General features: G+C 45.6%; 1 protein-coding gene across 4 annotated transcripts in view; it reads left to right on the top strand.

The window, feature by feature from the left end:
• Positions 1-1,147: 1,147 nt before the first annotated feature.
• The window catches only part of TIA1 (TIA1 cytotoxic granule associated RNA binding protein), a 239,181-nt gene continuing 217,303 nt past the window's right edge, over positions 1,148-23,025 (top strand). Inside the window, exon 1 of one of the 4 annotated variants that reach the window (XM_086943466.1) lies at positions 1,148-1,448. In XM_086943466.1, the coding sequence (XP_086799592.1) occupies positions 1,420-1,448 (29 nt within the window). In that variant the 5' untranslated portion in view covers positions 1,148-1,419. The remainder of the gene's footprint in view (positions 1,449-23,025) is intronic. The other 3 variants (XM_086943468.1, XM_086943467.1, XM_086943469.1) reach the window with 3 other exon arrangements.

Below are 23,025 nucleotides of genomic sequence, written 5' to 3'. Positions count from 1 at the left end.
TCACAGAGTGGGGAGGGGGGCAAATAGAGAACTGCTTATTTAACATTCATTAAACAGGTAATTCTGCAGTCTTCTGCAACTAGAGATTTTATGATGCTATCTATTAGAACATAGGTTTCATTGCAACATTAAAAGATCCATCGCAAAAAGTCAGCGTGCAATTTACGACCACGATTTTGACACATTGGGCGTTAGGTTATCTGATACCGAACAAAAATGTTTCATGAATGGAATAAACGTGTGTGGGCATATTTATAAATGTGGGTGCCTGGAACAGCTAAACGACTGTCGTGAGCAAATCACAGTCAATCACTTTTCAATATATAGGGAAGTTAATACCTACGCTGGAGATAAATATTAAAATATTATACATAATACTCGATTGCCTCGTTGAAATTCGAAATGGACATTTGCGGTGGGGGGGGGCAACAGAAAAACTCCACTATTAATCACTATTCATTGACTTCGTAATTTATTTAATTTGCACGCGATCCGCACATTCAGCTGGCGTGTGCAGGGCGCCACGTCCCTTAGCCTGCCGCCTTGAGTAGGTTAATGTCTTAAAGTAGAACAGGAAAAGGAGTCCCAAACGTCGGCCAGCTTAAAGCCAGGCACAAAGTAACGATGACAACGGAGATTGGGGGTTGTTCTTATCGAAGACTCCATGTTCTGAAAATACTTAAAATCCAATCCTTAACAGTCAAACTAATTAATCTGTGTATTCCAGCACTTGTAGTAATGTTTCAGTTCATTTTCACCGATTGTCCTAACACGGCATAAAATCAATACATTGAAAGGGAAAACTGTCAAACTGTGCTTTGGTGATATCCAGAAGCTAGTAACGGTGAATCCAATAGGGGGCCTCTTTCTAGAAGCCACAACTAACTTTTCAGTAGTACGCACGTCAGAACTGGAGTTCCTTCTACGGTGGATAGAAGATTTGCAAAAGTATAGCTGCAACATCGAACGTGTCACAAGCGAAGAACTTCAGGGATTCTTATTGTGTCACCTTCGCAGAGCGGACGAGCCATCTACAGTAAGATATTACGTTTTGCCTAACTCCATGATGGCGCTAGCAGAGAAGCAATTATAAGGTGTTCTGCGCAGCCCATGACGTGACGCTCTTGGATGCCTGTTTCCGAACCACGGCGCACGCATGCGTAGTCTCCTTCCTCCCCTGCCCGCCATCTTGTGACGGTTGCCCCCCACCCCCCCCTTCTCTCTGTGTCTCGCCTGTGTGTGTGTGAGGGGAGCGCGAGCGCCGCTCATTGTCTTGGAGAAGCGCCGCGGCCTACTGAATCTGCCGCCGCCGCTTCACCTCAACGCCGCTGGGGCCGAACTCAAGGCCTGTGGGAGTTTCGGGTACACGTTACCGACTCCTCACCTCACGCCCGGGCAGTTCCCCTCAGCCACCCCGCCATGATGGACGACGAGCTGCCCAAGACCCTGTGAGTATCCTCTGCCACCCCCACCTCTCACAGTCCAGACGCCCAGGTGCGCGTCGCTATTCCCCGGGAGCAAAGAAACGTCCGCTTTTAAGTTTAGTTATAGCCTCATCCGACGACGAGTAAACCCCAACGTAAATTGAGGCAGTCAACACCACCGATGCCGACTACCGCACTCTCTCAAAAGGCCACACTGGCCCTGAAGTCAGCGGTCTGACACGTATGTTACCCATATAACTGAAAGGTAGTAACCCTGATCCGTATTTCTTACGTGTACTATTTGTTTTGCTGTACCCCTACCCCCAGGATTTGACGGCTAGCCAATTTTAAAGATCCATTCAGAACGATACATATGAAATGCTTTCCTTTAAATTGATTTGTTACATTTCGGAGGCATGCGTAGGTTGCTTTCATGTCAGCCAGTGTCGTTGCGTTTTACTTGCCTGATGCTGTAACACGAAAATTCACTGGGTCTACCACATTTATTTTATCTTGCCCCATTTTGGATACTTTGGGAGTTATCGTTCCCTTGTTTCGTATGGGGTAGTAGTACACGGCAGGCTTTTCTACACACTTTTTGACGTAAGTGACCTCGAATACGCAAAAAATACCCACAGCGTCTCCTGGGAATACTTATTAACTATCACTGTTCCATCTATAGAGTTCCATGATTTAAATCGCCAATCCCACTGTAGGTAAAGAGAACGGGAAGTGCAGCCAGATTTGTCTAGAGACGTGTTGTAGACACCTCCCGAAACAACTCCCGTGTCCACGAGACTGATTTGTGCAATGGGCGCTGTATCAAAAATAGTTGGTAGAATCCCACTTAAGTATATCAATATAGACAATTCTGCCTTTTCCAATTCACTCTGCAGCATGCATCGATTGACCTTTATCATCTGATCTTCACTAAAGAAGCCTTTATCTTATGTGTCAGGAAGGTGCTGATTGTAGAGCTAGTAGTGAACAAAGAAAATCATCTGAAGCCCCCCCCCCCCCCCCCCCCCCCCCCCCCTTAGCCATTTCTGTGCCAGAGCTGCTTGAACTTGTGCCTTGCAGTAATATGATATTGACGCAGTCTCTCTTGGGCTTCAATTTAATGTTACCTGCGCAATGCCAGTTGTTGAAGCCCTTGATGTTCCAGGTGTTTAAATATACCATAATAAGCATTCTCATCCAAACCACATATCGGATTAGCCAGTGGGAGCAAACGGATGCAATGCAGTTGTAGATCATGCCATGAGCCCGCACCATACAATCTGCCCTATCAGTGGGAAGACCATCCTGAATTGAATTGATGCACCTGATGCTGAAAATACAACAAATGGCGATTGATTGGAAGAATTCTTATTTCTTATCCACTGAAGTCTGTCAGATTCACATTCAAGTCCATGGTTTCTTGTCCACTCCAGTTGGACTCAGCACAAGCCATAACACTCCAAATGGCAAAATAAGCAACCAAAGATAGAGTTCAGCCATTTGAGCCTCATAGCTAGGCGAGGTGCAGCTTAGATTCTGTGGCAAAGTGAGTAATGGGCATGTATTGGAATAGTCTTGGCACGTGTGAATTAAGTGAGGCACCATGTGTTCTTTAAAGTAATCTTGTGTGGTAGAGTGAGATACAGCAAATATCAACACACTCTCAACTCAGTCCAACTCTGACTGATATAATGGCCTCAATTTTTAGTTGAACCAATATATATCAATTGTACATCGCTCTTACAAAAGGTGGGTGCAGCGGGCACACTGATGTCTCGCGAATATTGGATGTGTAAAAACTTGCATGTAAGGGGACATCTAGAGTGAACGTTTTTCAGCCACTCTTAGTGCGCTTATGATTATCTATTTAAGTCCCATGTTCTAGGAAAGCATTTTCCTTCTCCATGAAGCCTTTCCTAGACTCGTGCTGTCACTGGAGTTCAGAAAAATGACTGGACTCATGCTGAGACTAAACATGCAGACAAATATACACCTGGACCCCTCAATCTGCCAGTTGCCTTTCTGTCACTGCTCTATGGGCTGGATCACCTAGCACATCCATTTGGAGTTAATTAATGGATACGCCATTGGATCCATCTAAGTGAATATTATTCCAGTAATTTACATTTGCATCTTGAACGGCCTTCAAGATAAAGATGCTTCTTTTCACATTTAAAAAAATGTTTTTGCCCCATTCTATTAACTTATATGTGGATCTTTGATCTCAACTTCTTCCCCGTCATCCAGCCCCAGACATGTGTCCACATTACTGTTCAGTTTGGTGTGAGGGAGCCAGTTTTCAATGCAGTGCCCTCTTTCCTGGGATTTCGATCATAAGACATGGTTCAATAACTGCTCGACCTGCCCTAAATGGCAGTGTTCAATCAAGCCTCCCCGTTTCACAATTATTTTTTTTGTGTCTATTTGGTCCAACGAGGATGGCAACTCCAATTTCCAATAATATTGCTTACAGAAACCCAACAATAAAGTCCTTCGGTGATGGCCAGGAGACATTAGTCAGTTAATTGAAGTGAGGAAGATATTCTAACCAGAGAATTGATCAATTTCTATATTCTTGCCTCTTCTTTTAGTTTCCCAGCTTTCAAACTTTGTTACCGTAGTCAATAAACACATCAATTTCACAGCCAAAGCATGTCATCCCTGATATCGGAGCCTATAAAAATACATTAAAAACATATATTTTATTTACAATAAAACATTTAACCCATCCCTAAACATTAAAAACTAAATCATAGAGCGAGTTAACCTAATTAATTTTTTTACGTTTTTACATAGCCCATGAAAATCGCTATTTAACAATAACCTGTCATTTGTTTTTTCTTGATTCCATTGCCATATCTCTCAATATTCAAAGGCATATCCTTTTCATCATGTTCATCCAAATCCATTTTAAGCTGCTGATTAGCCAAATTTTAAATATCACCCTAATTATTTTATCGCGGATATACATTAATCTCTGTGAATCATTCATATAGCCTTTACAATACTCATTCAAATATGGCCACCATTCCCATTCTAAATCAACATGTTTGATTATTCCAACTTCCAACATTCCAAAAGTATATAGTCTCATATCACATTCTATCCACCGTATATCGATTCCCTCCTCAAAACAAATCAGACTTGTACACAACATTTTTTTATTCTCTTGCAAGTATTGTGAAGGCTTTACCAAGTACATCCATTCATTATACCAGTCTCCCATGTCCGTACCCTATCCAAATAGTCCATTCCTCATTTAACAATCACATTTAATTGTTCATATTATAAAATCATAAGATGACTGCAATCAAAGCAATCGCCCACCCAAACAATTACCGGGTCACAATGCATATTTTTTTTATCTGATTCATCTTCAGCAGTCCATCAGTAAATATTTCTCTTCCTCGTATAAAACTACCATTCCTCCCACAATCACTAACATTTGAAATTAAACCAAAATTGCTTCATTCACATAACAATTCCCCCCCCCCCCCCCCCCCCTCCATCTGGTTTCACCAAACTAGTTACAAATCACACAACACCCACATCACTCCACTTACCGATATTCATTCATTATTTGGCACTTCAGCGTACTCGCTCACTGAACCGGCAGCAACACTGTTATTTCTCCCACAGTGTAACCACAAAATCTGGGGCGAGGGAACCAGGGGCACTGGCGCTGGGAGTCTATCGTAAACTATATATCACAATGTAGCCGCTCCCAGTGGGGTGTCGCTAGTGCAGTTTGTTTGCGAGTGCAGGCATCTCACAAAAAGTGAAGGACTGGTCTCACACACTGCCTGGTGTCCAGCTTCATCATAGACGAGTCCTCGCCCTCTAAAAACTTGGTTTGATAGAGGGTGGGCATCCACCTGACGCAGGGATGCACTTCTAAACTAAGTGGGGGCCCGTGGGAAAAGATAGTGAGTTAAAAGGCCATTAAAAATGTCAGCTTAAATTTAATAGTGCTGGTATCAATATGGTAGTTTAAAACAAGGTGATCGGTGTAATGGGGATATTATTTTCCTTCCACCGCTGTCAATGAGGTCAACATGTTTCTGTCTGAAGGCCCAGTTGGGTCCGCGGCATTCTAGCTCAGTGCACTGGAGGTGCACTGAGCTAGGCATAGAGGCGGAGATCACGTCAAGTCACACATTCTCACCCAAGGGGGCCTACTGCCAGAACCTTCCTATGGGGTAAAGTTGTCCTCATTATTGGGCTTAAGAATTTAGCCATATCACGGTGGAGTGTGATCGACATCACCCCACTGAGTGGATATCCTCTCACCATAGCTTGATAAGAGTGGGGCCCGTTTTGTTTATCACGGTCCTGATGAATGCTACAGACCCAACTGGGCCTTCAGGCAGAAACATGTTGACCTCATTGACAGCGGTGGGGGGACAATAATATCCCCATCACACCGATCACCTTGTGATCACCTACCATATTGATGCCAGCACTATTCCAGCTAAGCTGACCTCTTTAATGGCCTTTTAACTCGCTACCTTTTCCCATGGGCCCCCACTTAGTTTAGAAATGCATCACAGTCGTCAGGTGTATGCCCGCCCTCTATCAAACCAAGTTTTTAGAGGGCGAGGAGTGGTCTATGATGAAGCATGACGCCAGGCGGTGTGTGAGACCAGTCCTTCACTTTTTGTGAGATGCCTGCACTCACAAACTAAAACTGCACTAGCACTAGCGACACCCCACTGGGAGCTGCTACATTGTGATACATATTTCTCCTACAGTGCCTTATATATACACACACAAGTCCTCCACGCAGGGCACAACCACCCTTTCCTCGATTCACCGGTTTAACATTCACTTCTCTTATTCAATCTTTGTGTGACTTTTCCTAAACTGCACATTACCTTGTTAACTTTCCTGGCTCCAAATCTTAGTAAAAACACACTATTTCCTATATTATTAAATACATCTTGACTATACCATATCACCGTTATAACCCATATTTTTATTTAGTCAGTTTGTTCTCAAACAAGGGTCTTCGTATTTCAAACAGCCTTTACTGCTATACCGCACGTCGTCGCCATATTGGAACACGTTAACTGTACTTGGACCACTGCTTCTCGTAATCGCTCCAGATATTCCTCCATCCAAATCCATTGCTATTTAGATAATCTCCACAGATTCCCTCATTAGCCAGGCAATGTCACCGATAATTATCTAAATTGTACTTTCCAATGAAAATCTGATTTTTACAGTGCCTTCTAATCCCTCCAAATATTCCACCATTTATCCAAATCCATTGCTATTTAGATAATCACCACTAATTTGCTCAGTAGACCGGCAGCATTGAAGAAAATTATCCAAATAGTGCTTTCAATTGAAAATCACTTACATCTATAGTCCTTTCTTAATGTTCACCGCTGTATTGGAACCGATAAATCATTCCTCACATATTATATTGTATGCCACTGACCTATTGGAACGATTAAACCCTTACATAAACCACTACATCCAAACACACACACAATATCCACACATTCGTACAACCATTCAAAATTATTGATGACTGGTTTAGTTTTGGATGTTAAAATAGGACACATTATTGGACTCTGGGGTTGCTGTCCATCTGTGACTAAATATTATTACTGTATAGGAGGTTTGATGGCAGTCGTTCCTCAGATTGTGTGCATCCCTTTTTCGAAATACACGATAGTCCTGTGCGGTGTAATGGTGCCACAACTACCAGTACGCTTGTTTGTTTTCTTGTGGTTGTTTAACTGTTGGTGATATTTATCCAGTATATATTTCTTTGAATTGGCCTGTCGCGTGTGGAAGCAACATATGTGGAGTATGGCAGGTGATGCAGGGCACTAAGGTCTGCGGCCTACTCACAAAGCACATATTGAACAGCAGACATTTGAGGCTACTCAATTGCAGCCAGACTATTGAGTGTAGTGAAAGTGATGAAAAGTATTGCTCTTGTAAGCAAGGCACTAGCCCAGTTAGGGCCCAAAAATATTTTTTTTAAAAACAGATAGTAACCGCATTGGCCTAAGCAAAATGCGTCCATATTATGAAACATATAGTAAATTACTTCCAGTATTGGGCGTGAGAATGTGGCAGGATTTCACTTTCAATCTGCCCCCAGTTTTGCAGGGTGCATTGTTGCAGACTAGTGTCTCTTAGTTGCCTGGCTCAGATGGCTACCAGACATCAATCAAGAGTGGGTCCTTGTTCATGCCACAAGGGAATCCATTGAGTTGAAGTTACTTGCTATTGTGACACCTCCAGCCAGTCATCCACCCTTTCCTGTGACCTAGAAGTATCTAACATATCGGCGTCTGCACCCACATCCATCTATATTTCGGATTGGCTTAACAAGATGCAGCAAAGGAAGGCTTAGATGGTCAGTAAGTTAAGTGCTGGGCCTATGTGCTGGATGTGTGGGTTGAGTGCAAGTATGATATTGGACCCCATATATCAGGGGATACAAATGAGTGGCACAGAAGAAACTGTAAAATCCAAGCCCAACCACTGCTGAGAATCAACCAAGCAGACAGTCGCAGCCAGAATAATCAGGAGTCTTTCAATCTGAAAATATACCCAAATAGTGTGGTCCGATCAAGGCTGTGCATCGGAAATTGACAGCTTCAGAATGTCCTGTTGCAGTAGTTTAAGAAATGAACACTTGAATCTGTTGTGCGGCGTGACAAATCACAATAATTCTCTTAAAATTTGTGCAAGTATTCCCATTTAATCAGTACAGGGATTTCGAATAAACTGTATACATACAGTGTACACTTCAATATATTCACTCAAGAGATTAAATCCTCAGCCAGTGATTATGAAGTGAGTAAAGAATTGCTGGTGAATACTAAAGCAAATATTATAAAATCATATATATATACACACGTGCAATTTTTTGAGAGGACAAATGTCTGGATACAGTGTAAATATTTTCGCCAGTCTCTTATTTCCTACTCGAAATGGATGGACCAAATATAATTCTCTGGGCCTGTAGCCTTAATTTTCAGTTTGGTTGAGAGATCATAATCATTTTGTGTGTAGGGCCATTTGGGCGTCTGTTTTCCTTGACCGAGCTGGTGATGTGTTTTGACCCTGGTGATTAGTGTTTTTTCAGGACAGAGTCCTGGAGCAGTGAATGTAGGGGGCGCATGCATGTAGTTTCTTTTTAGCTCTTCCTACCAAGAAGCATATATGACTGCTTCCCTTGGTTTCATAGAATCAAATGCACAAGTGGTTGTTCTTGGCTCAGTTCGCAAAGTAAAATGTAAATGTAGTGCTTATATAGCGGCGCACAAATCACCCCCGAAGGGGTCTCAGGGCGCTGTACACATACCTCTGTGGAACCCTTTCTGGCCTTTACCTGTGAGGAGGCCACTTGTGGGCACCCCAAGGTGAGGCCAGGCTTCCTAGCGTTGTTGGGGCCGTTGTGGAGATTAAGCAAGCTATTGCCCAGAGTTGCAGAGTGGGACCCATGATTAGAATAGGCACCGAGGTGAGAATGATCAGGTCCGGGAAATTGAGCTCAAGGCCCGCCGAGGCAGGAAGTGAACCCTGGTCCGGCCCAGACCTCTGCATCAGGGTCTTCCGCTCTAACCGTTGAGCCACACTTCTTCACGTCAAAGTCATAGGACTGGTACTAGTGGCAACTGCCACATTAGGGGGACCGTAGCCTCTGTCTCCCCTATGCCCCAATGTATATGGTCTGACATGACCGATGTGCAGATTTCAAAGTGAGAAATTTAGTTTCAAACAAATACTACCAAATCCAAGATTTTCTTATGGAGTTACGGGAGAACAACATTTACAATCTGCTCTGTACGTGAAGAGACCAACAGAAGAGGCTGTGTCCCATGGAATGAAGGTTTGTTGGCTATGGCATGTCCTTCATAACCAGTGGATTGTTGACAGCTCATATGTCCACCTACTGTTTTACACTAAGATTTTAAAAAAATGATGATCATGGTTGGTTCTTGCCTGGTGAGTCAATATATTCTTCTAGCTAGTTACGGTGGAACCATGGGAGGTTTGACACGCCACCCAACGCTGTTAAATCTGTGGTGTTTTAGCAGCTGTGTATACCTATATTGTTGCCAATAAATGAAGGCATTTTATGGCAGCCGTAATTGTAATACTTTTCATATCCAAATCAAGGGATAATGAAGTTAGTAGACTGGATATTGGGAGTTTTCAGGATACGTTTCCTAACCAATCTTGCGTTTAGTGTTCCTGTGTGGGTGTTTTCCTTTCATTTAAATCAACAATATAGAATTTTCAGAAGGCAGAGCATTTATAGAATAAATTGAATATATTTTAATTAAAAAAACGCAATAAAACAGGTCATAAATCTTTTGTGCTCCACTGCCTCCTGTTCTTCTGTTAACAAGAAACCGCATGAAATAAACTCTTGGTTCTCCTCCTATTTCTTTTGTGCTTTCTTAACAATCTATTTAATCTTCCCAACCTCCCTTGTCTGTAAAGACATCCAGAAATGATGTTTAAATGACTAACCCCCCCCCCCCTCCCAAACTACTGTTCTCACTTGTTTTCTTGTGAGTCTTCAGCATCTTTCGTGATACAATCAGTCTCTCATGAAATCTGGTCCCATATTGCCTCTAACAAGCATCTTAGTCTGTTGTCCCATTCCACTTCATCCTCACCCTGGTACCGTCTGGTGTTTGTCATATGGAACTGAGGCTAGTTTTGTAGCAGTTGTTAACCACTTCTGCTCTTTTTTTGTCTTGCCTAAAGAACCCTTTTACTTTGTTTTAGCTGATTGTTGTCCAAAGACCTCTAGAGGACCATACCGAAACTTAAGAGGGCTTAGGCCCTTGCTTACCATTGGTTGGCTTGCTTGTTTCTAGTGCTTGATTCTTATTCAGTGGCTTTCCTTTCGCTTCTTGTGTTGGGCTATCCTGGGAGAATAGCTTCTTTACCATTATTTCGATTGGGTGACTTGTATCCTTGCGCTGCTCAAATTCAGGGAACTACCTTTTAGGTCTTGTCTACCAGACCGTTCTAGATGTCTGTTGGCAAAAACACCTATTCTCAGTTTCCAGTGGGCACTGAGCACTCCACTGCTTACCATTGTTTAACTTTGTCTCTTTTGTTTGCTTACTTCTAATTTGTCAGCTTGTGTGGGCTTTGGTTCCTCTTCTTGTTTGTCCCTCTCTTGAAACATGGGCGAATCACTTGTGTACTGCCACTGCTTGCTTTGATGCACTTTTTTTTCGTTGCGCATTCCGTGAGGGTGCATCTGTGTTCAGAGGTCTCCCTGGTGCACTGCTTTCCACCCACACGCCCGCCCTCTGTGTTGTGCTCACTATTTTGTACCTCCACCATATTGCTCTCGCCTGCGTGCTTCACCTCAACAGTGCCGCGTTTGTGTCTAGTCCATGTGCCCCCCCACTTCTTCTCTCCACCTTTCTCTTTATCCTGTGTTGGTTCCCTCCTCCATATTAACGATTGGTTAAGACAGGGTGCAAAGGTGAGTCCTTTTGACTTTGCCAATGCTTATTTTCTTTTTCTTGCAGCACTTTAAAAGAGCAAGTGCATGTGTTTGCTCTTTTGTTTGCTCTTTTTCCCATCAAAGGCACGATCCCCGCACACTCGGTAGTGCTTCCTACATTCCCTCAACACCAGCTTGCCCATTGCTCAATAGCCCGTTTTTTTTTGCACCCCATTTCAGTTTTTTTGTTGCCACTCCCTGCTGCTCCCCCATCTTAACTTCTTCCACCTGCTCCTCATTTACTCCCCGTCCTTGTCTTGAGTTTCTTAGTGTGTATGTATGATAGTGTGTGTATATATATGTGTGTGTGTATATGTATATGTATGTGTGTATATATATGTATATATATATATATATATATGTGCGTGTGTATTCCTTGCTGTGGAGAAGATTGTTTGCAATATATGTAAGTGTGTATATGTATATATATATATATATATATATATATAACAATCCACCCCCCCCCCCCTCAAATGTGTTAACTGACCTGTAATCCCTAAAATGATTCATCAGTCTGCACAGCCTTGATGGAGTAAATGGTACTAAAATAGATACTCTAATATATGATTGTGTTTTTAATTGCTGGAGAAAATTGAGAAAGTTGCTAATGAAATTTAATGTGACCAATTCAAATCAACTTCATGTGTTTTAAGATAATTGTATTTAGTGACTATAATCAATCGAAGTACTTGTAAAATAATGTTTTACATTGTCAAATATATTATGATTGAAATTAATTTACCTTTAAGTAACCCCCCGATAAAATGACATACAAAACATTAAGTCTTTCCTCCGTATCCTTGATCATGTGACACTATTTAAAGGTCTTTCCAATGGCAGTGCGGGCATGTGAACAAGGACAGTGTTGAGGCCGAAACGCAACATAGCGGATGAATTGTGCAATAAAGATATTTGGTGTCTGCGCCCGGTCCATAAGGGTCTGAATGTAGAACACGTGAGGCAATCGAATATATATCTACTACTGGCGGTAGTTCTAGTTAGGACCTCGTTTACATAGGAAAAGCCATTTTTTACTTGCCTATAACTTTGGTGTCGTTTGACTAATCTTCGTGAAATTTCCCCCCAAAAGTGTCAAAGTAGGTTGTGTGTGCCATGGAAACTGTTTTTTGTAATTTTCACCCTGAGTGGGCTGGGAATACTCAGACATGAGTCCCAGGCTCTCCACATCACTGGAGTCAAGCTATCCAGGCTGAAGAAGGCTGATAGCCAGAAACCGGTCCTTGGATGCTTGATTCCGGTCTAGGAAAGACATGGCTTGGTAGGTCGGGCTGGACTGTACCCATGAGGCACAGGGTCAAGGCTGATTTGCATATAGCCATTGTCTGACCTAGGGTGGTGTGGAGTGAAAAAAAACGATGGATCTTTGTACTGGGGTGAATGTAAGACATTGTTCTGCATTCTGTCCATCAACTGTTTTTTGTAATTTTCACCCCGAGTGGGCTGGGTATGCTCAGACGTGAGTCCCAGGCTCTCCACATCACTGGAGTCAAGCTATCCAGGCTGAAGAAGGCTGATAGCCAGAAACCGGTCCTTGGATGCTTGATTCCGGTCTAGGAAAGACATGGCTTGGTAGTTCGGGCTGGACTGTTCCCATGAGGCACAAGGTCAAGGCTGATTTGCATATAGCCATTGTTTGACCTAGGGTGGTGTGGAGTGCAAAAAAACGATGGATTTAGGCCCAGATCTTTGTACTGGGGTGAATGTAAGACTTTGTTCTGCATTCTGTCCATCAACTGTGGTTTTTGTAATAAAAAGTTTGGGGGCGCTCTGTGCAGCCTAGTGCAAAGTAAGGGTGTATTTGTAATGTTAATTCGCATAGGAACGCGTTGTCGAACCTACAGCCCGAACCGCTGGACAAAATTACACTAAATTTGACAGGAAGGTAGATTATGTTTCGCACATTGTGCTTTTTGTTATTTGGTGCAGATCCGTTCAGTAGTTTTGGGGAAATTAAAACCAAACAATATAGTGATCTCTCTGGTCGTGGATATTTTGCGATGCTTGCAGAGTTTTCATGACAAGTTTGCGGTAGAACGCAAATGAGAGCGCCAGCGTGAATTTTGTGATTAGCTTACCGGAACAGAAAGTTGAGGCCACCATTTTATCGATCGGGGTGGTTCCCAGTGCTGAGAATTCCTGTGAAAGCTAACATAAGGGGTCAGGGTGGACGTACTCTGACTCCATGTTTGAGAAATCAGGAGGTTAGAGACACAAGTTGTGTCCAAAATAAAAAAAATGGATCGCAAGTGATATTTGTGACTATGACTTTGTCGCCTGCACGGCGTTCCGTGTCTCACTGCGGAGACATCGACTGACTGGCGCCTGCACGGCGTTCCGTGTCTCACTGCGGAGACATCGACTGACTGGCGAATGCAACCAATCATAGACCCATTGAGACACTGAAGAGCCCACTCATAGATGCACTGAGACCATCGTGCAGTTCGTTACAGAACCATTGACAGACTGCACGTCTCACATATCAACTCCAAATGCTTTTACAGTGAATGACAGACTTACTGATACAGTCATGCATGCAGTCACAGATTCCACTGAGTGAATTATAGACTGTCATAGAGGTAGTAAGGGGTAATTTGTTTGTGTTGGTTATAATCCATTTTGCAGTGTTAAATCTTGAATGTGGTGGTAGCTGAAATTCACTTGAAAAACCAAAGGTTACAGGGTGGGACATTATAGTTGGGAAATGGCATTAAAATACCTTAGAAATTCACTGAAAAAAAACAAAGGTTACAAGGGCGTTATAGTTAGGCTGACATTTCAGTTACCTGAGCTGACTAATTCAATCCCCCGCAATTCACTGCTTATGACCTCACATATTACATCACTCAAAATATGTGGTTGTCTGTCCAGAGTGAGTATATGTATTCGTGTATGTTTAAGTAACTGAGTTGCTGTGTGAGTAATTGTGTGAGCGAGTGAGTAGGTGTGTTTTCTAAAATTGGTGTTTCTTTCTTGGCTGGCTCCTTCCAGTGATCCTGTTTTAACCTCTTCTGCAGGTTCTTATTGTCCTCTTAGTGAATGGAGTGGCAGTTCCTTCTTTCATTTGTGCTATTTGTTTTTACAAGCACTCTGCACGAGGTGAGATGTTGCAAATCCAGGGTGCGTCATAACGTTGTTCTGTTCAGACTCTTTAGTTTCAAAGGGTTCATCCACTGAGGAAGGCCTAAAATGACCAAGATTCTTTCGACCGTAATTAATTAGTTCTGGATTTCACAATCTTTGCCACAAAATTGTACCATGGGTGAGACCTCCATGCATAATTTGTATGCTCCCCTTCCTTATCTGTTACATAATCATCTTTAACCCGTTTACTGCTTCGAACGTTCAGCGCCAGTGCTGAACGTTCGAAGAAACGTGTGCGGCTGCGTCGGCCTTTGGACGTGCGCAGCACCAGGGAGGTAGCTCGTGCGACGTCCAACGGCAGCAGCGATAGGGTTAAAGTCTCATTTGAGTCCTGGCTGGCTGCAAAATGCATTCTCTGATGAGGAACAAATACCTTTCTTAATGTGATCTAAGAATACCAAGAACATACGTTTTGTAGTATCCCCAGTTTGTTGCACACTTTACGGCACCTCATTAAATGCTTTTTTTCCAGTTTGCTTTCTTGAGTGGGGAAGCCCATCTCTATTTTGGGATGCAGTGTCACCAAAGGATATTTGAAAAGTTTTATTTGATGTCAGTTTCCTGCATTACAAGCCGAAATTCCCGCTTGTGATAAATAACACTGACGTTTGTGTTATGTTTTATTAAATGCATGTATTATTGTATGTGTTTCAGAGGTCTCGGATCATCACAGTCAACCTTGCTGTGGGCGAGATTTCAATTTTGAAGAATTTAATGTAATAAAGTAGCAAATGATAACTGAATTACTGGTCCTTTTTGTTTTCTGTTTGCTGTGGTTAAGTGGCATTGTTTTGTTATATTGGAGGAAATCCTCACATTCAGATGCTGGACACAGTTACAGGCTGTTGAAGTATCCCCTGGCAATTTTCGAGGAATTAGAATTAATAGTAGTTGAACAGGATGATTACTAAATGCACATATCTTAATACTGGGTTGGTAGCGATGGGTGAAAGTATCAAATTCAAGACCAATATTTCTCAAGGTTTTCTTACCTTCTGGGGAGCAATCCAAATAATGCAATGAACTTGCAGGAGTATCAGCCAAGTCGGGTATCATTACCTGACTTTTAATTTAGAGGATGCAACGTTTTTAACATGGGGTCATCTTTGATTCGAACTAGAAATACTGCCTTTAATATAGCTTCATTTGTAACTTACATTAGTTTGTATCGCACTCAGCAGTACACTTAATGTAGATTTTTGTCTGAATTCAGTTTAGATTCATCATTGTCTGTGTAACTCCTCTGTAGTAACCAGTTATATATAGAGTTCAGTTGAGTCCCTGATTGCAGTCGTCCCTTTTTATTATGGATGTACAACTTCTTCCACTCTTGCGGAGTACTGCAATGTAGCCAGGTTATATTCAAATAGTTGGGCAATCTAGAAAAGCTGCTTTTCCATTGTTGCATGATTCACAATTGCATGATTCGGAATTGGTCTATTTTAAACTGTTCCAAAACATACAGTCCCTAGTTCCAAATCTTATAGTATCTTATCAGTTAAGAAAAATTAGGGTTTGCCCAATTAGGAAATTTAATCAAGCCCCATGCTAAAGTTGAAATATGAGAAGCAATTTTTAGGTTTTGCCTAGCGATGCGCACAAAGTGCGCATGCGCTAAAAAACCTTATGAGTTTACAGTGGGGAACAGGGACCCGCCCCACTCTCCTATTGGCTAGCTCCATAAATGGAGGCTAGCCATTGGGAGACGGCTCTGTCCGTCAATCCCGGACCAGATTCGGGGGCGTTCCCGAGAATTTTTCGCTTTTGGCGACGTCAGTCTCGGGAACGCCCCCGAATCTGGGCCGGCATTGACGGCACCCGCCTTCCTGCTCGGGGCCCTGCTGTCTTGTAGGTTCATTGCCGTTCTACATTAAGGTAATATTAAGCAGCTGCCTGATCCTACCGCCACACACGGACGTTTCATTTCCCTCGTCCGCTTATCAGCTGGTCGTCGGACTCCAGTCTAGACTTTTCCCTTGCCCCTCTGTGCTGGGCAGGCGGCGTCTCCTGCTGTCTGGGCGGACATGTGCTGGTGTCTGCCGGGGAGGAGCCGGGAGAGGAGCAGCTGAGGAGTGTGGAGCGCCGGGACCCCCACAGCAATATATACGTCAAATTGAATTTAATTCATAGTTTTCATTTTAGCCCAGATACTGCTTGATCCTGAATGCCATTGTACAAAAACAATGGTCTCAGACTATTCCTTTTTGAATTGAATCAATCAATTGACTATTCAAAGTTCAACTCATTAAGTGGGCACATACATTATATTTCCCACGGTTCAGTCAATGTATAAGTTTATCAACAACCGCAACAAACAAATAGCAACAACAATAACTCAAAAGTTATGGGGCAATTTTAATTCATTAAATTTCTAGCTGTCTCATTTTTAAAGCATTTTTTAGTTGCCCAAAAAGAGGTGTGCAAAGAAATAGAGATGTAATGTGATTGAAAGAAAAGTTAAGAAAAGGACATAGAGTGATACAGTATTTACTATATTTTACAAAATTATATATACAAGGTATACATTTAGACAAAAATAAATTCCTCAAGGTCCTGGTGTGTAATGCAAAAACTGCACACAGTTCATCTTAAGCGGAGACACTGCTTCCACACTGTTATTTGCACTAAAATGTGTAAGCCAACATCCAGGACAAACTAGAGCGTCGACGTTTCGACTTGTCTTCAGGCCTTCAAGGTAATTTTAGACCGTGGCCATGCGAGTCTTCATCAGGACTGCAATTAAGGGCAACCAAGGGAGCAGCACCTGCCCCAATGGTGATTAGACCTTGAATTTGGTGTGGCTCTTAACTCTGGTGGTAAATTGATTACCTTAGAGTAAAAGGCGAAACTGGAGTTTAGGGTCCTCCAAGGGTATGACTTGAATTCCAAATTACAAAAGACCCAGTACTGTGTAGGAGATTGGTGTCTGCACAGTAGGTTTCAATCTGGTTGTATTCGAGGGTATAGTACTTCCAATTCAATGGATGTGGTGGGCGCCCACTTCGTGTCAGGCTACACGTGGTTTCATTCCACGCTGGTCAGTCTCAGTCCCCCATGGGTTTACTCGTTCGGTATACTCTGCGTCCTTTCGCTCGGTCCCACACCGCAAACACTGTTTGCTGTCATGCTTTATGATGTGTCTACAACTCCGTATCAGAAATGCTTCCTTGCGTTTACCTGCTCCTAATACATTATTCTGTAAATAAAGCCGCTCTGTCGCCTCATCCGTCAGGCAGGCGGCCGAGGAGCGCGCGCCCAAGGCTCTCCCAGCGAGGCCTTGGCTGCCTGGTATCAGCGCCTGAAGAAGAGCGCGCACCAAGAGCAGAGAGCCCAAACACGTGCTGCAGGGCAGGCCCATTCGTGGCAAGCATGTTTATTCTTAAAATAAATGCATGGCAACAGAAAATTTGCTTCTGATCTGCACTGCAGAAGGACCGGAAATATATTTGGAGTGTTTGCCAGTGCCTGGGCCACCACCCTTCAGCAGTCTGAAGAGGACATTTAAGGTCATTCAAATATTAAATACCTAATTTAGTGCTGCTGTAAGTCCATCTGCAAATACGCCCGTTAATTATTTTTGTGCTATGCATCATCGAGAGCCTTCTTCACCGGATTTACATAGCTTTGATAAATGCGGGAAATAACACGTTAATTTCAGCTACCTATACTAACCAAACATTCATTTCAGGAATTCTGTTGACGTTTCAAGGCCCTTGCACTTTGCTCTTTTGATGGAAGAAGTTATTTAAGAGGGTGAAGGTCACAGGAAATAATATGGAATTCACCATCTCTGGCATTAGGCAAGACCTTTTGTTTTTTATACAATTATGTATATACTTATAGGCGTATTGAGCCACTCCTCTTCATCCATTGGGCTGTACTTGTGTCATTAACTTTGTATTTCCTGCAAATGCAGCATGGGGCACCGTGTAAACCCTCCTCAGTCATTAGCATCACTGTGACTGACAGCTTTTTGCTCAATCACAAGGAGCACACTAGCACACAAGTAGGTCCCCAGGGATTACTATGGCAATGTATTATATTGTATTGTAATTGCATTTATATAGCGCTTACTACGCCTGATGAGGCGTCAAAGCGCTTTTTCAGCAAATAGCACGCTACTCCGGGTGCTTTTTAGTCCCAAAAAATATTCCAGTTTTAGCCAATTCTTTGTTTAATATATTTATAACGTTAAAAACCTTGACAGAACAATGTCGAAAGACCAATGGTGTAGCTAGACCTTTGGCCACCGGTGGCGGTCCCTGTGTTTGCCGCTCTTTGGTGGGCAAGAGTGGAGGGTGCCGGGAGAGGAGCAGCCGAGGAGTGTGGAGCGCCGGTACCCCCACAGCAGCCCTCTGACCTAGGGACCGCATTGCTCGTAATCTGGCTTGATCCTCCGACACCCATGGGTTGCGGCCGGGTCTTGGAGAGGAAATGCTGCTGGGATCTTCTTGCGGCAGGTCGAAGGATCCCAGGCATGTGTTGTGGGCGGGAATGGGAACAGGCGGGGAGGGGGTGCATTGATGAGTGCTGTCGTCATGCCCGAGCTCTGACCCTAGATTAAACGCCTGCATGAAAAGATGAATGGCAAGAATAGAGAGAGAGCCCGCCTTGAAAAGGTTCTGGAATCGCAGCATCGGTTTGTGCTTTTTCGTCTCAGTATGTTGTGATTAATGTTTACACACATTCTATGGGCATCTGCTTTTCTGCTCAGGGCGTGTGCTGTGCGACTCCGAGGCTCCTCTGTCATTTAGTCTGTTAGTAGAGGGCACTCCCATAGTATGTGTAGAGGGCACTGCTTAGTTTTGCGAGCCCACAGAGGCTCGAGAGCAGTTTCTTCTCCCCCCCCCCCCCTCCAAGTAGCCCCATTTGATTTCGAGTCCCGTGAGGCTACTGACCGCATTTCTCATTTTGAGCCCAGGGGGGCTCGGGCCGCGTTCTTTGTTAAAGAGCCCAGCGAGGCTCAAGGCTTAATCTTATTGGTTAAAGCCCTAAGAGGGCTCCGGGGGCCATTTGTAATTAGGAGCCCCGAGGCTCCAGGGCCACATCGTTGTATTGAGAGCCCAGGGAGGCTCTAGGGGGGCATTCATTTTGGCCAGAGCCGCGCTTCTCCCCTGCCTGTCCATGTTATGCTGCCCTCCTGAACGTCTCCCCCAAGAGTTGCTTTCTAATCCATGTGCTCCTCCCCACCCGCTCCATGACGTTCTTTCGCCTGTTGCTTCCCCCTAACCCCGACCTCCATGTTACTTTCCGCCACCCGCACCCTCTGTGTTGTTTCCCCACCCTCATCCTTTGCGATTCTTCATTCCACCTGCACACTACATGTTGTATCACCCTACATCGCTATCATGGGGTCTCCTGGCCCGCGACACAGTACCCCATCACCCAGCTCACCACTGCCATCCTCAGGAGAGTAAACGAGGCATCCAGCCTGTACCAGATGTTCGAGGTCCTAGGGGACGTGGTACTTCTGAGCCTTGTACACCTGATGTTACACAAAGAGCTTCTCCCACCCAAACCTACCCATTATCTACACACTCCCTCTCAGACTTCTTGCTGTGTACAACCCTTTTCACACTCCTCTTTTATCTGCAAAATCCCTCTCTCTCACTCCTACATCATCATCTCTCTCCCCAGTCTGTCACCTTTGAAGTCCTGTTTACACCTGTTGGTTACCTATGCGTTTCATCTCTAACAACAGTGTATAACTTGCACAGGGGGGCTCGCAGTGTGTGGGGGGCTCTGTGTGGCTGTGTGTGGGGGGGCTCTGTGTGGCTGTGTGTGGGGGCTCTGTGTGGCTGTGTGTGGGGGGCTCTGTGTGGCTGTGTGTGGGGGGCTCTGTGTGGCTGTGTGTGGGGGGTTGTGTGTGGGGGGTTCTGTGTGGCTGTGTGTGGGGGGCTCTGTGTGGCTGTGTGTGGGGGGCTCTGTGTGTGGGGGGCTCTGTGTGTGGGGGGCTCTGTGTGTGGGGGGGCTCTGTGTGTGGGGGGGCTCTGTGTGTGGGGGGCTCTGTGTGTGGGGGGCTCTGTGTGTGGGGGGCTCTGTGTGGGTGTGTGTGGGGGGCTCTGTGTGGGTGTGTGTGGGGGGCTCTGTGTGGGTGTGTGTGGGGGGCTCTGTGTGGGTGTGTGTGGGGGGCTCTGTGTGGGTGTGTGTGGGGGGCTCTGTGTGGGTGTGTGGGGGGCTCTGTGGGTGTGTGTGTGGGGGGCTCTGTGGGTGTGTGTGTGGGGGGCTCTGTGGGTGGGTGTGTGTGGAGGGCTCTGTGTGTGGGGGGCTCTGTGTGGGTGTGTGTGGAGGGCTCTGTGTGTGGGGGGCTCTGTGTGGGTGTGTGGGGGGCTCTGTGTGGGTGTGGGGGGCTCTGTGTGGGTGTGTGGGGGGCTCTGTGTGGGTGTGGGGGGCTCTGTGGGTGTGTGTGTGGGGGGCTCTGTGTGTGGGGGGCTCTGTGTGGGTGTGTGTGGAGGGCTCTGTGTGTGGGGGGCTCTGTGTGGGTGTGTGTGGAGGGCTCTGTGTGTGGGGGGCTCTGTGTGGGTGTGTGTGGAGGGCTCTGTGTGTGGGGGGCTCTGTGTGTGTGTGTGCGTGTGGAGGGCTCTGTGTGGGGGGCTCTGTGTGGGTGTGTGTGGGGGGCTCTGTGTGGGGGCTCTGTGGGTGCGTGGGGGCTCTGTGGGTGCGTGGGGGCTCTGTGGGTGCGTGGGGGCTCTGTGGGTGCGTGGGGGCTCTGTGGGCGTGGGGGCTCTGTGGGTGCGTGGGGGCTCTGTGGGTGCGTGGGGGCTCTGTGGGTGCGTGGGGGCTCTGTGGGTGCGTGGGGGCTCTGTGGGTGCGTGGGGGCTCTGTGGGTGCGTGGGGGCTCTGTGGGTGCGTGGGGGGCTCTGTGGGTGTGGGGGCTCTGTGGGTGTGGGGAGCTCTGTGGGTGTGGGGGGCTCTGTGGGTGTGGGGGGCTCTGTGTGTGTGTGGGGGGCTCTGTGTGTGTGTGGGGGGCTCTGTGTGTGTGTGGGGCTGTGTGTGTGGGGGGCTCTGTGTGGGTGTGTGGGGGGCTCTGTGTGTGTGTGTGGGGGGCTCTGTGTGTGTGTGTGTGTGGGGGGCTCTGTGTGGGTGTGTGGGGGGCTCTGTGTGTGTGTGTGTGGGGGGCTCTGTGTGGGTGTGTGGGGGGCTCTGTGTGGGTGTGTGGGGGGCTCTGTGTGTGTGGGTGGGGGCTCTGTGGGTGCGTGTGTGTGGGGGCTCTGTGGGTGCGTGTGTGTGGGGGCTCTGTGGGTGCGTGTGTGTGGGGGCTCTGTGGGTGCGTATGTGTGGGGGGCTCTGTGTGTGTGGGGGGCTCTGTGTGTGTGGGGGGCTCTGTGTGTGTGGGGGGCTCTGTGTGGGAGTGTGTGTGGGGGCTCTGTGTGGGTGCGTGTGTGGGGGCTCTGTGTGGGTGCGTGTGTGTGGGGGCTCTGTGTGGGTGCGTGTGTGGGGGCTCTGTGTGGGTGCGTGTGTGTGGGGGCTCTGTGTGGGTGCGTGTGTGGGGGCTCTGTGTGGGTGCGTGTGTGTGGGGGCTCTGTGGGTGCGTGTGTGTGGGGGGCTCTGTGTGGGGGGGCTCTGTGTGTGTGGGGGGCTCTGTGTGTGTGGGGGGCTCTGTGTGTGTGGGGGGCTCTGTGTGTGTGGGGGGCTCTGTGTGTGTGGGGGGCTCTGTGTGTGTGGGGGGCTCTGTGTGTGTGGGGGGCTCTGTGTGGGAGTGTGTGTGGGGGCTCTGTGTGGGTGCGTGTGTGTGGGGGGCTCTGTGTGTGTGGGGGGCTCTGTGTGTGTGGGGGGCTCTGTGTGTGTGGGGGGCTCTGTGTGTGTGGGGGGCTCTGTGTGTGTGGGGGGCTCTGTGTGTGTGGGGGGCTCTGTGTGTGTGGGGGGCTCTGTGTGGGTGTATGTGGGTGGGGCCCTGTGTGGGTGTGTGTGGGTGGGGCCCTGTGTGGGTGTGTGTGGGTGGGGCCCTGTGTGGGTGTGTGTGGGTGGGGCCCTGTGTGGGTGTGTGTGGGTGGGGCCCTGTGTGGGTGTGTGTGGGTGGGGCCCTGTGTGTGTTGGGGGGGGGGGGTCTCTCTGTGGGTGCCATTTGCGAGAGATTAAGTTATTGGCATTCTAAATGACAATGCCATTTATTTATCGGTTTTCAAAACGAACACATAAATAAAAAATTTGTCATTTACAATGCTAATAGCTCTAACTTTTCCAAAGGCAAAACCGTTGCATTGTAAATGCTTGTTTGTTTATAATTTCATGATCGAGAGCAATGTACACCCAAAAGTGGTGGCATAGTACCTAACACTGCTACACATAAGTAAGGCTCCCTGTTTTCCTTTTTTTACTCATTTTTAAAAATAAATACAAACGAAAACATTTATTTTGTTGTCTGTTTATTTTTAAATGTGGATAAAAACGGAAATTGGGTTGCTTTTTGAGTAATCCTAAATGCTGTCTGCCATGACAGCTAGTCCAATAGCTGTGTGGGTTGATAGGTAAGGGGGCTTAAAGAAAGTACGTACGTTTAGTAAAGAGATTTTAACAGCAATAGGTAGATATGCACAAGGTTGACACTAAAATGTGCATATTTTCTTATAAGTGCATTGATTTATTTTCTGCAGGTGTTTACAGTGTAGAAACCTAGTAGACATTCAAGCTTGAGTGTATATTTACTGGTTAAATAAATATGGAAATATACCAATTTTAACTTCATTTTTCCACAAAACCTTAAATAAATGTGGATAAATACAGACAGAAATGTAAAAAAATACCTTAAAACCGGGAGCCCTACACATATGTAGTTCCTTATGGGTTAAACATAATAAATCTGTATGTTTCTGGCTCAAATGGATAGCAAATTATTACAAATGGTGGTGCGACTCCCTTTTTATTTTTTGGTGTTGCTCAGTCTTTTTATTTATAAGTTTTTATCATAAGAAATGGTACAACAAAAGGCAACATGAA

The sequence above is a fragment of the Lissotriton vulgaris genome, chromosome 11 (assembly GCF_964263255.1).
Source record: "Lissotriton vulgaris chromosome 11, aLisVul1.2, whole genome shotgun sequence".
NCBI classification, from domain to species: domain Eukaryota; kingdom Metazoa; phylum Chordata; class Amphibia; order Caudata; family Salamandridae; genus Lissotriton; species Lissotriton vulgaris.
Note: the sequence above shows the minus strand (reverse complement) of the source record. Positions and strands in the feature narration are given on the sequence as shown.